The sequence below is a fragment of the Diabrotica virgifera genome, chromosome 2 (assembly GCF_917563875.1).
Source record: "Diabrotica virgifera virgifera chromosome 2, PGI_DIABVI_V3a".
In the NCBI taxonomy this organism is placed as follows: Eukaryota; Metazoa; Arthropoda; class Insecta; order Coleoptera; family Chrysomelidae; genus Diabrotica; species Diabrotica virgifera.
In genome coordinates this window covers 264502675-264518227 of record NC_065444.1, presented here as the reverse complement: position 1 = coordinate 264518227, position 15553 = coordinate 264502675, and the positions used below count along the sequence as shown (strand labels likewise).

Below are 15553 nucleotides of genomic sequence, written 5' to 3'. Positions count from 1 at the left end.
TTCCCATTTAAAAAATCATCGATGACGTCATCACGCCCAAATCGATGACGTCACTATTATGTGATATACGTCAAAAAAATCATAATTTAAAAATCAAAATCAACCTATAAGAGCTTTAACTCTGAAAATAATTAAGTCATGAGATAAAAAACCGTTTCCACACTTTATGAACTCACTGTATATTTGCCCAAAGAAAAGTGTATCAGAGGAGACAAGCAAGTAATTATTTCAATCTATGCAATATACAGCACATCACGATGTTTTTGTAGCTTATAATTATGATTATTCATTATTATAGGGCTTTTCGACGATTGTCATTTGCTTTGAGCTTCTGTCATATGTCACATAATATTAATATATCTATGTCATACGTCTTTGGTTTGTATCATTGGTATCAAATACTGTGGACTATAGTCCATAGTATTTGTTGGTATATAGCAATAACGTACGACGTAGATATACTAATATTATGTGACACATGACAGAAGCTCGAAACAAATGACTGTGAATGAAAAGCCCTATTGATAAAGGATGAGATCATGAACCACTCGAATTCACTTGTAAATAAAACTCAAAATTCTACAGTTTTATAAAAATTTATTTTTAAAAATATATATCTAAATACAGACCAAAATGCAGTATTTTCAAAAAAAACGGGGTAAACCATGAAACAGTCTTCTTGTTTACATCATTGTGGTATTTATAACCTAAAAAGCATATTTTTAATATAATATAAACTGCGCGTCATAGAAAACAGGCACCCTAAAAAATGGGTCATTTTTGATGTCGCGTATCTCCTAAACCTGTTGTCCGATTTAAGTGATTTTTTGAATATGTTATAGCCCTATTCTTTGTCAATATCACTGTATTAATATTTTTGCAAAACAGGTAAATTTTCATTATATACCGGGTGTACGAATCAAACTGTGTTTTTTTCTCAAAGTTCACAACACCCTGTGGCATATTCTAGCATTTATAAAATACTGAAATTAAAACCCAACTATAGCCTCAGGTTTTCTTAACATTCTGTTTTTTGATTCATTCATTTATGATGGATAATACAAAAGTTATGTACTTTAACAACTAGGCATGCTCTTTATCAGTACAGGGTGTTTCTAAAGAAGTATGACAAACTTTAAGGGGTAATTCTGCATGAAAACATAATGACCGGTTGTTTTATAAACATATGTCCGCAAATGCTTCGTTTCCGACATACAGGATGTTGAATTTTTTCTTAAAAACTGACGATTTATTTATTGCCCTAAAACCGGTTGAGATATGCAAATGAAATTTGGTGGGTTTTAAGACGTAATTTTTGAACATTTTTTTATATACAATTAAGAATTTTTTATTCACCATTGGCGTACATACGAATAATATGATCGGTCATATTACCCGTATGCGCTCCAATAGTGAATATAAAATTCTTAGTTGAATGTCAAAAAATGCGCAATAACCATCTCTTAAAACCTACCAAATTTCATTTGCATATCTCAACCGGTTTTAAAGCAATAAATAAATCATCAGTTTGTAAGAAAAAATTTAACATCCCGTATCTCGGAAACGAAGCTTTTGCGGATATATGATTATAAAGCAAACCGTCATTATTTTTAATGCAGAATTACCCCTTAAAGTTTGTCGAACTTATTTAGTCCCTAAAACACTTTAGACTTATAACACCCTGTACTGATGAAGAACATGGCTAGTTGTTAAAGTACATAACTTTTGTATTATCCAACATAAGCGAATGAATCAAAAAACAGAATGTTAAGAAAACCTGAGGCTATAGTTGAATTTTAATTTCAGTATTTTATAAATGCTAGAATAATCCACAGGGTGTTGCGAACTTTGAGAAAAAAACACAGTTTGATTCGTACACCCGGTATACAATGAAAATTTACCTGTTTTGCAAAAATATTATTACAAAGATATTGACAAAGAATAGGGCTATAACATATTCAAAAAATCATTTAAATCGGACAACAGGTTTAGGAGATACGCGACATCAAATATGACCCATTTTTTAGGGTGCCCGTTTTCTATCACGCGCAGTTTATTATTAATAAGGCAATATTAATAAGAAGTCACTACTGCTATATGAAAATTAGGGAAAATTACAGAGAAAACTGCTACAAAAATGACCTGCAAAAATATTATAAAGAAAAAAGTAAGTTATATCTGTATCGAAGACATGTATCACAAAAAAAGTTAAGGTTTACTGAACTATTAGCTTGTATAGGGCTTTTCATCGATTATCATTTGTTTCGAGCTTCTGTCATATATGTTGTATAATCTTGTATAATATTAATATACACGGATTATACGAAATATGACAGAAGCTCGAAACAAATGACTGTGAATGAAAAGCCCTATTGTCTTATGTTATTTGAGATCGCGTTTCAGATCATATTTCAACATATGGTATGTGGAGAATTTGTCCTGTATGCCTTTATGAACTACATTAGCCAAGTAAGACAACTGACAGAAAAGACCTCAGAAACTAGTTAGGTACTCTATTTTTACTAACAATAATATAGTTGGTAAAACAATGATTTATAAAAAATAAACAATTACCTCAGATCTTATTTCTGAAATACTGTGTTCTGATAAACATTAAAGGTGTAATCAATATTATTTTCACTTTGCTTTTCTTCAGGTACAGCTGGATCCCTAAAATATAGGTACATATATCACTAGTAATAAGAACATCATATTAGAATACATCAAGTTTTAAAAGTAATTGTAAACTCTATCTAGTAGTTGTCATGATGTATATACATACACTACTACATCTTATTGTTGAGGGTTTTACCCGAATCTCTTTTACTGTATGAAAAACCAACTAGATGTAGGTTTATATCTGCTGTGCTGATGCCTGGTTTGTTCCGAGTCTACCGTTAATCAGTACTTTGTATATTTAATATTTGAACACATTGTATACTACTTTCTGAGTCTATTTTTTTCTTTTACCTACTTATTTTATTTTAGCCTTTTAGGAAAATCATAAAAAGCATTTTTCAAATTATACTGCTCTACTATTTTGTAATGAAAAATTGAAGTTAACTTACGTTACTTTTTCTAAATCCTTCGGTAACTCTGGGAAAAATGTATCACACTCGAAATCTTTTAATATCCGAGTTAAATATAATCGATAAAAGTTTTCTGACTTCATTGTTTCCTAAAAATGATAAAAAGTAATCAACAATCATTTTAACCTCGTTATTTTGCATATTCCTACAATAACATAAATTTAAGTAAGTTCTTAATGTGTCTATTTCACGTTGCTTTATAGAACAGAAACATAATGGCATAGAAAAGATTTTTCAAATGATCAATCATTTTGATGATATCTTACACAGCTTGTTTTAAATAAATTTGAAGATAGGAAGCACATAAGACTCTATACCTTATTTGCCATTCGGACTCGATTGTCCCAATTAAGTTCAAGTTGCCCCCCCCCCCCCCAACAATATTATCGATTCACTTAAAGAGTACATTAAGTACTTGAGCCACTGCATGAATCAAACTGTAACATTCATTTATAGTCTCTAGCTGCATTGAACTCAAGGTGAACAGTTGGAGGTAATGGATTTTCTAAAGAGCTATGATCTTGAAAATAGCTGCACACCAGTCCATCTAAAATTATTAAAATTTGTACTCTACGCATGCATGAGACATAGCCCTTTAGATAATCCACTACCTCTACCTTTACAGGAGTTCTGCACTTAAAAATGATGTTGAATAAACAAGGAAGATGAAGAAGGAATTAAAATTTTCAGTTACCCACCTGATAGATAGAACTTCCACCAATAACCCACACAGCTTCATACTTAGTCTTAAAATCATCATCTTCTAAACGTTTTAAACAGGAACTTAAACTGGTAAATGAAAATACATCAGTGTATCGACTCAAATCTAATTCAGATCGTGAAAGAACCACATTTATACGATTATGAAGTGGTTTGTATTTTTTTGGAATAGAGTCCCAAGTTTTTCTGCCCATGATTACAACATTCTTTTTATTTGGATCATTGGTAGTGCTAGTCATCCTTGTGAAGTACTCCATTTCCTTCCTAAAAAATGCAATGTTAAAAAATAAATTGAACAGTATTGAAAAAAAATCGTTATTAGATCCTCAGTTGGATACATATGGGAATAGGGAACTTGCATAAAATTTTAAATTCGAAAAAAATGTTATAAATCACAACAGAACATAATTTTAAACATGTATCAAAGATAAAAAAGTTTTGTTTGTCTTTCGTTTGGAACCTAAAGACAATTAAAAATTCAACTTATACCAGCCACCCAAAACGCGTCGTGACGTCACGGGATTATATGTTTACATTTGTAAACAAAATTGTATATAATTTTAAATTAGACATTATAAACATCAGCACAGTAGAAAATACAGTTATGTGATGTTACAAGTGTTTTTGATTGTTTGAACTATTCATAGAAAACTTGTACTTTTACAAAATGGTTTTATTTTTCATAGTAAACCTTCTTTCCTTTCCTTCAAAAACTGTATCAAACTCTAATCTCAACAAACTGGTATATATTATTACAAGGACATACGATAAATGTCATTAGAATATAAATATTTTTCCTTTATTACGCGACGACGAGCTGGCCAAATATCCAAGTAGGTGGAGGCCAATAAACTAAAGAGGAAGAATATACCTAAATATAACCATAAACGGAACCATATAGTTAAACTCTGCGACGTCACGGGTCGTTTGAACTATTTTAAGATACAGAAGACTTTAAATTTGTACTTCTAAGTTATTATGAGATTTTGAAGCGTGAAATTTTGGAAATCTCATTTTTATACAAAAAACTGAACATTATTATGTAATAAAAAAAAATGTGTAAGTTCCCTATTCAATCATTATTTTTTTAATGGGTATATATTCGGTGTTAACAAGTTCTCTATAATTAATGTTGTTTAAACTAAAATAATGAAGGTAATAAAAAATTAAAAATTATCTTGGTATAGATACATTGATTACACATATTAAATTTCTACACCTAAAAGAAAACAAAAAAAAATTATACTGTTGATACTCCGATACTAACTTTTAGAATAATAACTGGATGAATTGATAAGTACTGTGTTAGCTTTGCTCTAGTAAGCAGGCAGCTGTAGATGTCTTATAGTCTTATCATCTTGATAACAAGAGATAAACCAGAAATTATAAACCTTAATAGTTTTCTCAAAAATAGAATCTCAAATTTTGTCAAAGAAACATCTATATTGACAGAGTGGTATTATCTGGTCGATACCACCAAAATTAGCACCTCGACCTGACTTCCTGACATTCTAAACAAAAGTGAAGTCTCTTTCTTGACCTGCGACCTTCTCTTGCCAATTTAGTTGTTTAATTCATATATTATTTCAAAATCATGCAAGATAGAGATAGAGAGAATTTGTGAGATAAGAAAGATATAGCGATTGGTTTCGCTTAGCAGATTTGTCATAGTAAATAAACAATTGAATTATGATTATTCTCTTTGAATATTTTAAGACGCAACCTTAGGGAATTTATGACATACAGAGTGGACAAAAAAAATGCTACAACTTGACCCATTCAGTCATGGTAATGTATTGACTTATTCTTACTAATTTAATACTTAGCATAGGGATAAATTAAAAATGTGTTCTATTGTCTCTAACATAGTATTTTTGAAAAATTTTTACAAATATATGACATATATGACTATGACTATTATACTTACTGTAATCTCCAAGGCAAATTGTTGTTTTTTCCAATGCCCATGTTTTCAGAGGCAGCAGCTATTAAATTTAACTTAATAACCATTTTAACTACAACCAAAAAAGGATGATAGAAATAAGATATAGTAATAAAGGTACCTAAATGAATGAAAATAATAGAAAATGTTAGTACAGTAGAACCTTGATAATCCATCTGCAGATTATCAGGGCTACAGATTATCTGTGCTATGATTTTCCCCTACACAAAGTGCATTTTTGTGGTTTATTAAAATAGTGTCATCCTAAATCACTCGACTGAAACTTGGTATTTCATGAGAGAGACGCATACTGCACTATTAATAGCAACAGTGCCATGGAAATCATTGGCTTGCCATCTGTAGTTGATGCTGAAGACGCTACTTTGCTATATTCTTAACAAGTATTTCCAAAATGGCAATAACTAGTGTAAAACACAAAGAAATATTGTAAGAACTGAACAGAAACTAGGAATTTTAAATAGAAATGAAAAGGGTGAATGTGTTGCATCATTATCACGAATCTATGAAGTTGGCAAGCAAACAAGTGAATCTACAAAATTTTATATCTAAGTCTGACTCATTTAAAAACATGGAAATCATTGAGAGGATTGACTTTTTAACAACTCCATGGAAGCACTTTCCTACCAAATGGTTTCTGCAGAAAAGCTTCAGGTGCATCAAAGAGGACACTAACATGAAGATTTTACTTAACAGCAATCTAGCATATTATTCAAAAATAATTATATTTTTCTTACTGATATACAAAAGCTACACTTTTTTTATGAAAGTATTTAATATGTTTTGTTTCTATATACTCTTTGTTTCTCTACAATACTCTTTGTTTCGCAGACAACCAAATATATACCAAATAAATTAGGACAAATTATTGATAGTGATAGATAAGTAATTACCATATACCAGTGAAGTGACTTACTATCTTTATTAAAGGGTTTATTTTTGACATTTTGTTGAATATTCAAATATGGGCAAATGCTTGTTATGCAAGAAAGATGCTGCAGAGGATAAGACTTCTTTCAAGTGTGATGGATGTAAGAGGGCTATACATATTAATTGTGCCAGTATAACAGCTACAGAAGTAAGATGTCTTCAATTGGCAGCAGATGCTAGGAAATTAAAATATTTCTGTGAGGATTGTGAGCAAGGTTTACTGTTAGTGATGTAACCAATAAAAAACGGTACCGTTTTTTTTTTTAAAAAACCGTTTTTTATTGCAAAAAAAACGAAGCCTTCGTTTTTTTTGTTTTTTTTCGTTTTTTTTATTTTGATTTTTTAAGTGGGTACTGTTTATTTAATGACAAAAACATATAATAAATATAATATTCTGTATAATTTTATAACAAAATAAGTATTATTTCGTTTCATAATTAATTTCGTATAAATCCTTTAAATAAAAAGACCATGGGTATAAACAAAATAAGAAGAGTTTATTCGTTAACTTGCAAAATCAAAGCAAAAATAAGTAATAAAAATTTATCAAATAAAAAAAACAACGTCTTAATGATTGAAAAGGTTCAATTAATTAACCGAATCCTTTAAATGAACACTGATCCGTCCCGTCGCTATCTGCATTTTCTTCAGACTCTGAAGCTTCCTCTTCATCACTTTCAAAGACAGACTCCGACTGATCTGAATTGGATATTATCATTGGTTCCGGTTCAGATTCTAATGCAGGATTGACTGTGAAGCTAGGATAGCTGCAATTGTGTCCTCATTCCATAGAAAAGCCTTTTTGAATAGTCCTTCTTTTGCAATAAAATTGACAACGTCAGCTAAGACGGCTGCTTCATCGACATCTGGCATCTTCTGTGATACCTTGTATATGACTTCTGTCGCATCAGTCTACATTAAATAAAAAAATTAATAGAAATATAACTAAAACCCACTATAACCTAAAAAAATTACCATCTCATCTGAGCTAAGTTCGCAGCCACGATATTTTGGATCCAAAAGGTTAGCTACAAAATGAACACTATAAATAGCAAACTTCTTCCGATTTTCAAAAATTGCCCTTGTATCTGCTTCCTCTTTGGATAACAATGGACTTTTAGTGACATTTTCTAATGAGGTGTTAACCATTTTTTTAAATAAATGCAGACATTTTGAAATCGTTGGTGTGTCACCTTCTACAGAGGTAATTGTGTTAGCAATTGGTTCCAGAAGCATAATGTATCCTTGTACCCGGTCCCAAAATATATCGCTTAGAGCATTTTTTTTTTAAAGATGGGTGTTTGCTTACTGTCTTTTCAACTTCGTCATTGATAGCCATCCTTTTTATTATTTGTTTGTTAGCAAGCAATGATTGTAGACAAAGAACTAATGATCCCCATCTGGTAGGCACTGGGAGTTTAAGACTGCAACTTATTTTTAATTCGTTTTTTTTTCCTTTACCCACGCAGATAATATGTGGCTTTGTCGGATGGCCTTTGTAAGGGCAACAGCCTCGGCAGTAAACGATTTCAGACTTGTTAAATTTAGCACTAAATATTATTATATATATAGTTATTTAAATAAGCACTAAACACAAATATTTCCGGCACAAGGCAAGTAAATCACAAAATAACAACAGAACACCTGCAAAAGCTAATCGGTAATTCCCCGGTTTTCTCAGCGCCAACGAATACGAGCGTCCTGCTAAATTTCGGTGATTCCCCAAAAGCAACGACGTAAAAAAATAATAGATAAAGGCAGTAAGGGTTTAATGTTTCAATATTTTTTAAAAAGGAACGTCAAACACTGAGTTTCTAGATGTTTTGGATATAATATTGAAATATTGGGTGATTTTTAGGCTTACAAACAACTCCTAATATTGATATTGTTAATATTACGTTGAGAAACTAATAAAAAACAATTAAAAACAAAAAAAACACGTTTTTTATTGTTTTTTTTTTCGTTTTTTTTAGAATTAAAAAAAAAACACGTTTTTTTACATCACTATTTACTGTTAGTACCAATTTTGAAGTCTATGGTTGAAGATCTAAAGATTGAGGTAGAGAAACTTAAATGTGCCAATGAAAAATCCTTACACGAAAAGGATAATCAGATTTGTGATCTAAGGAAGACTATTGATGAACTGAAATGCAACTCCAATGCGCCAGGTTTGCCATTTGAGGAAATGTTCATAGAAATAAATGATAGAATTGTAAAATCTAACAATATTATGTTATTCAATGTTCCCGAATTGAATTCTGAGAATATTGAAGATAGGATAAAACAAGACAAAGCCAAAGTCGAGGAAATTATGAAACAAATGGGAAAAGATGAAGCGTTGGAGGATTTAGTGAAGGTTGTTCGAGTAGGAAAGAACATGGGTGGTAAGTCTCGTCCACTTAGAGCTATTTTTTCCAATAATGGTGTTGTTAAGGACATTTTAAGGAATAAGAAAAGACTGCAGAACTCAACAATCAAAATAAATAGTAATCAAACAAATATGCAAAGGGATATGTTCAGTAAAGCTTGGAAAGAATTAAAAGACAGACAAAATAAAGGCGAAAAAGACATTGCCATAAAATACAGAAATGGTGTACCAAAAATTGAATCATTCAAGAAAGAAGGAAAAAACTAATCTCATCCCCATTACAAGTTTATTGTCAGAACGTCGGAGGACTTCATACAAAAATTCAAGATCTGATTAGTTCTATTTTATGTTCTGATTATGACATTTTTATATTTGTTGAAAGTTGGTTACACGAAGATATTTTAGATAGTGAAATTAAAATACCTTCATATAGAACTTTTAGATGTGATCGTGATAATAGTTATAAGTCAAGAGGAGGAGGTATTTTGATTGTTGTTATAGACTACATTAAGGTAACTGTGCTGAAACCCTTGTACAAATCTATTGAACAACTTTTTCTTTTATGCTCATTTGGTAAAGAAAATTTTATAATTGGAGGGGTGTATATTCCACCAAAATCGGTAGAACAAATATATGAACAACACTGTTTATCAGTCGAAGATATATCCCAAAGGTATAATCATCATAAGACATATATATTCGGAGACTTCAACCTTCCGGAAGCTTCATGGGATAACAATGAATCAGGGGTCTTGGTGAATTGTCCTCAAGGTTCACATGCATTGTACTTAGCTGAGTTTTATGGGTACTTGAATTTTTTCCAGATGATTAATATTCCAAATGAAAGAAATGTGTTTTTAGACTTAATATTTACAAATGTTTGTGATTTACAAGTAGCAAAAGCTTCAGATCCGATTTTTAAAAATAGTTATCATCACATAAGTTACACTTACAATATTAGTTTGTGTGAACATCGAGGTAAGTCATTAGAATATACTGAATTTTATCATGATTTTGTAAATGCAGACTATGAAGGTCTCAATAACTATCTTTCAATGATACCTTGGGAAGACCATTTGAATTTGTCAAATGTTGATGATGCTTTAACAGAATTTTACAACATGCTTAATATGTCACTATCATTGTTTGTACCGGTGAAAAGATTTAGAACTTCTAGTTATCCAAAATGGTTTGATGCCAACTTGCGTTATTTAGTCGTACAGAAAAAAATTGCTCATAAAAATTATTTAGCTTCCTGTAATCAAGAGGATTATGTGATTTTTTCAGAACTTAGGAGATTGTGTAAGGATCTATCAAATCAATGTTATAACACTTATCTGAATCAAGTAAATCATAATTTATGCAGTAATCCTAAGTACTTTTGGCAGTTTGTAAACAGTAAGATGAGCATCAAATGATTTACCAAACAGTATGTACTATGGTAATGCTATAGCAACAAACGGACAACAGATTGCAAACTGTTTCCGTCAATTTTTTTCAACAGTTTATTCGCCACAATCAAATATTAATAACTTGGAAGTAAAGGGAAACAACAATCTTTTTATACCTAATTTTTCAATATCAGTGAAAGATATTTTCAACAACATTTTATCCCTACCCAATAAGTTAAGCAGTGGTCCAGATGGTATTCCCGATTACTTTCTAAAGAACTGTATATATTCACTAACTAATCCTTTATATCTTCTTTTTGAGTCATCATTAAAGACATCAGTTTTCCCAAATTTATGGAAGCACTCTTATATCTGCCCAATTTTTAAATCAGGTAATAAACAAGACATAACAAATTATCGAAGCGTTTGTAAACAATCCTCTATCTCTATACCAAAACTTTTTGATAGACTATTGCACGATCAATTAAAATTTTATTGTAAAGAGCGTCTAATACACAATCAACATGGATTTTCTCAGAATAAATCAACGGTAACAAATTTAGTACTCTTTGAACAAAAAATATTAAACGCGTTGGAGAATAAAAGTCAGATGGATACTATTTATACTGACTTCTCCAAGGCATTTGACAGAGTAGATCATAACATGTTATTGGGAAAATTAAATGCTTTTGGCTTCAGTCATCAATCCTTACAATGGTTCAATAGCTTTTTAAGAGATCGCACACAGCAGGTGAGAGTAGGTTGTTTTAATTCAAATATAATTCATGTGACATCAGGAGTACCCCAAGGAGCTCACTGTTCACCTTTGTTATTTAATATATTTGTGAACGATATATCAGAATGTTTTAGAAATTGCGATTTCCTGATGTTTGCAGATGATTTGAAATTATTTAAATCTGTAGATTCAAATGTTGATGTAACATTAATTCAAGAAGATTTAGACCGGTTGAGTATTTGGTGTGAGAATAATATTTTGCATTTAAATGTTGCTAAATGCTGTTATATAAGCTTTTATAGAGGTAATAAAAAATATGATACTTCTTACACAATTAATGAAAATGAATTGTCTTATGTTAAAACAATAAAAGACTTAGGAGTCACATTTGATGAGCAGTTGCGTTTTGTGCAACATATAAATAGTGTAACAGTAAATGCATCAAAATCTTTGGGCTTTATCATTCGCAACTGTCTGAGACTATCTGTAGGGGCTTTAAGAACGGTATATTATGCTTTGGTTGTATCTAAAGTGGAATATGCATCTATTGTATGGTCTCCACAATACCAAGCTCATTCTACTACGTTGGAGAGATTGCAGAATAAATTTTTGAGATATTGTGCATACAAATTAAACATACGCATTACTAATCATGATTATACCTATATTTTAAAAACACTCAACATGAATTTATTAAAAACTCGATGAGATAACTCTGATTTGGTATTTGTGTTTAAATTAATAAATGGTTTAATTTGTTGTTCTGAACTTCTCCAATCTATTAATTTATATGTTCCTTCCAGAAGTCTCAGACATGTTGATTTGTTTTATATACCTTTTCATCGGACAAACTATGGTATGCATTCGCCCATTGAGCGAACACTAAAAATTATAAACGAGAATAACTTGGAAATGTTTGGTGTCTCCTTGGCTGGTTTTAAGAATCGGATTAAAAGAGCTTGACAGGTACTTTTTGTTTATTTGAACTGATTTGTGTAATAGATGTAATATGTGTAATGGATAACTATTAATATTTCGTTTTTGTTTAATAAGTATGTAATTAAGATTTATTTTACTCTAGTTTAGTAGATATTACAGAGATTGATTTTATACTGTATGTGTTGTAATGGGGGTAATCCCGTAAATTAATAAATAAATAAATAAATACTAATAGCACAAGACTATGATAATATCTGTTACATGACAAGAAAGCTAATAGAGGGATACAGAAAATAAGGACTAGAGATCAATATAGGAAAAACCAAATATATGAATGGTGGGGGCGTTCAAGTATTACGTAACGCGGTTAGGGGGAAGGGGGTCTTGTAAAACGTTACAGCATATTGTTTTTTAACTTAAATAAAAAAAACTATGGAATCAAAATCTCCCAACTTTCGTTTATTTTTTACGATGAACCCCTGGATTGTACCTTCATTTAGGTTCAAATGAAAACTTGGGTGTTACATAACGTTTAGGCAGGGGAAGGGGTACAGAAAAACGTTACAGTGCGTTACATTGGGGAGGGGGGTCAAAAATCTTCAAAAATTACGTTACGTAATACTTGAACGCTCCCTTGGTGGGATGTGGCAGGGATTAGATGGAGGAGAAGCAATCAGCAAATGTAATGAATATAATAAGGTATAGTATTTTTACTACAAAAACGTTATTACGTAGGTCAAAATTTTTGACGTAAGTCAAAATTTTTGACGTAAGAGAACTGTCAAAACATTAGAATGTGACTTTTCATTATTGCCATATTTTTATAAACATGACAATAATGAAAAGTCACATTCTAATGTTTTGACAGTTCTCTTAGGTCAAAAATTTTGACCTACGTAATAACGTTTTTGTAGTAAAAATACTATAACACATAAAATATATGACGAAATCAATGAAATACTACTAAGATGGTTTCGTCAGGTACAGAGAATGCATGAGGACAAAATCCCAAAACAAGTACAAAACTGGAAACCGCAAGGTAGACCAAGGAAAAGTTGGAAGGCAGAAATAAACAAAGCCATGGATGAAAGAGGAATGGTGAAGAGTATGGGAAGACCGAGGACGTTGTAAACGAATAGTATTATATATTTAATATTTTATCAAAAAGTAGTAACTGTATCGACAACTTGAAATAGATTATTGTAATTAATAATTTATTCTACAAACCTATAAAAACAAAAACAACACACAACTTGTAAAATACTGTTTACTTATAAACAAAAAAAAGTGAGGTTACTTTTTTGAATTGTAAATGTCAGATGTCAGTATCGTTTAGGAACTTTAGGTATTTAGGTCTTGAAAAAAACGGACTGCAACTGTCAAATAAATAATTAATCTAAAAATACATGCGTGACGGTGGTTCGTATGTACTATCGTAAATTATCACAACAAATTGCATTTATAAATCAGAAGGGAAGAATTATAAATTTAAAATTTATGGAAATTTTCAGTTTTTATAAGTTTTTCATTGCTTCAAAGTTGGTCATCTGTGGTGGTCGATTGTCATTAATTGTCAAATTATTAATGTCAATGTCAATCATCACTCAAAATAAATCATAAATCCAAATTCAAGTTTATCTGTAGGTAAAATTTGTAAAAAGTTTTAAAAATAAATAAGGCTATAAGGCCTATTTGATTAACTATGTCCGACAATGAATCTGCGGAAGAGCAAAGTGAAGATGGAGAATTGGGTCAAAGCCCCGTAGATCCTAAACAAATACAAGAACAAGAAACTGTAGAATTAAGGTTAGTTTTCACCATCGTTTTACAAACGTTTTTGATAATAATTTTGCTTATTTGGGAAATTATCTAATTTTTTATGTTATAAGATAGTTATGGGTCATTCCACGAACATACGCCTGTTTTGGATTACTTCGACAACGAATATTTTACTGTGCAACATAAGAAGTATGAAAGTAAATGGCGGTAATAATTATTCCAATAAACAAGAATGTAATTTGCAATTTACTTTCGTTCTTCTTATTTTGCACAGTAAAATATTCGTTGTCGAAGAAGCTAGATCTAAGTATCCGTAAATATAAACTTTTATATCAATAAATTACAACTTTTATAATAATTTAGGCATGAAACTGAATGTATCAAACAATTTGTTATTGATTCCTTAGTTTTGTCTATAATCTCATAATATATTTCAGTGGCTCAGAAGAGGAAGAAGGCGAGGCTGTAGACTCATTAGATATTAAGCCACCACAAGCTAAATCATCCTCTCATGTCTCCTCATCTAAGAGTAAAAAGAAAGATCAAGATAGAAGGAAGAGGTCTGATCGCCATAGGGATGAAAGACATCTACATAGAGAAAAACATAGGTAAATAGTCATTTTCTATTTTACATTTCTTTTATATTGGCTGGTAGGGTTGACATATGACATAGTGCTTCTCATGCTGGCATAATTTGTAATCTGTCTCCCAGAGGCTTACAGAATTCAGTTTTTTTCTTCACTGTTTTCCCAGATCCTTTGGAAACACATCCCTCTTTCACTATAATGTTTACAATCCGGGCCAAAGCACAATACATACAAAATACAATAGTTCACAAAAGTTCCTAATCTTTGCTTGGCGAATATCACTAAAAAACTATATTTCATAGAAATTTAAGACCAAATTATGGTGGTATTAAAAACACTATACTTAAGCAGAGGAAGCAAAATTTCAAGTTTATAGGAATTAAAAAGGCTTGAGATTGAGCAAATACTGGTGTCAAAGTGTACCACTTGACTTATAATCATAGTTAATGTTCCTAGGGGATTGAGAAATAAAAAAACTTAATTAGGGAGGGCTGATTAGTGTGAATATTTTATTGAGTAATTCAGAACTATTAAAAGAATTCCTTGAAAAACTAGAAATAGACAACCACCTAAATGTACAGCTGGAAATATTGAAGTTGTTAAACATCTAAATCCAAAAACATATTTAAAGAAAGTCTTTTCTTCATCATCCATTTTCCATCCACTACTGAATGAAGGTCTCTCCCAGCTTTCTCTATCCTGTCCCAAATCCAGCTGCCTGCCAGTGCTCTTATTTTATCTACCCATCTATTTTAAGTCTTCCCATACTTCTTCATTTTGTTGTTCTCCTGGGTCTCCATTTTAGATTTTTTTGTGTGCACCTGTTATCATCATAGCACCTGTTATCACCATTAATTCTTTTGTAATTTCTTTCACAATATCCCTAATCTTCAGTCTACATCTTATCTCGATGTTTCTCATCTTGAAAAATTTCTAATCTGAAAAAAATACTTAAAACTATTATACTGTCGAATTCTAATGTTTTCAATTTAGGCAAAATAATAAAAAGTAAAGTCTGTTTTAGACTATAACATCAAATGATATAAGAAAATGG

General features: G+C 30.8%; 3 protein-coding genes across 6 annotated transcripts in view; 1 reads left to right on the top strand and 2 right to left on the bottom strand.

The window, feature by feature from the left end:
• Positions 1–15553, top strand: part of LOC126880618 (cyclin-dependent kinase 11B) — a 52899-nt gene that overhangs the window by 2522 nt on the left and 34824 nt on the right. For 2 of the 3 annotated variants that reach the window (XM_050644622.1, XM_050644620.1), the window contains exons 1-2: positions 13721–13939; positions 14350–14520. In XM_050644622.1, coding sequence (XP_050500579.1) covers positions 13836–13939; positions 14350–14520 — 275 coding nt within the window. In that variant the 5' untranslated portion in view covers positions 13721–13835. Of the gene's footprint in view, positions 1–13720; positions 13940–14349; positions 14521–15553 lie in introns of those variants that run through there. The other variant, XM_050644623.1, reaches the window with a different exon arrangement.
• The window catches only part of LOC126880619 (dihydrofolate reductase), a 29144-nt gene continuing 14168 nt past the window's right edge, over positions 578–15553 (bottom strand). The window contains exons 1-6 of one of the 2 annotated variants that reach the window (XM_050644624.1): positions 13361–13515; positions 5737–5824; positions 3788–4073; positions 3069–3178; positions 2575–2670; positions 578–707 (exon numbers count right to left, since the gene is read on the bottom strand). In XM_050644624.1, coding sequence (XP_050500581.1) covers positions 2583–2670; positions 3069–3178; positions 3788–4073; positions 5737–5819 — 567 coding nt within the window. In that variant the 5' untranslated portion in view covers positions 5820–5824; positions 13361–13515 and the 3' untranslated portion in view covers positions 578–707; positions 2575–2582. Of the gene's footprint in view, positions 708–2574; positions 2671–3068; positions 3179–3787; positions 4074–5736; positions 5825–13360; positions 13516–15553 lie in introns of those variants that run through there. The other variant, XM_050644625.1, reaches the window with a different exon arrangement.
• LOC126880620 (uncharacterized) lies at positions 7004–8633 on the bottom strand. Its single transcript, XM_050644626.1, has 2 exons — positions 7675–8633; positions 7004–7611 (listed from the first exon to the last, which is right to left on the bottom strand). The coding sequence occupies exons 1-2, from the start codon at positions 7933–7935 to the stop codon at positions 7435–7437; spliced, it is 438 nt and encodes a 145-aa protein (XP_050500583.1). The 5' UTR covers positions 7936–8633; the 3' UTR covers positions 7004–7434.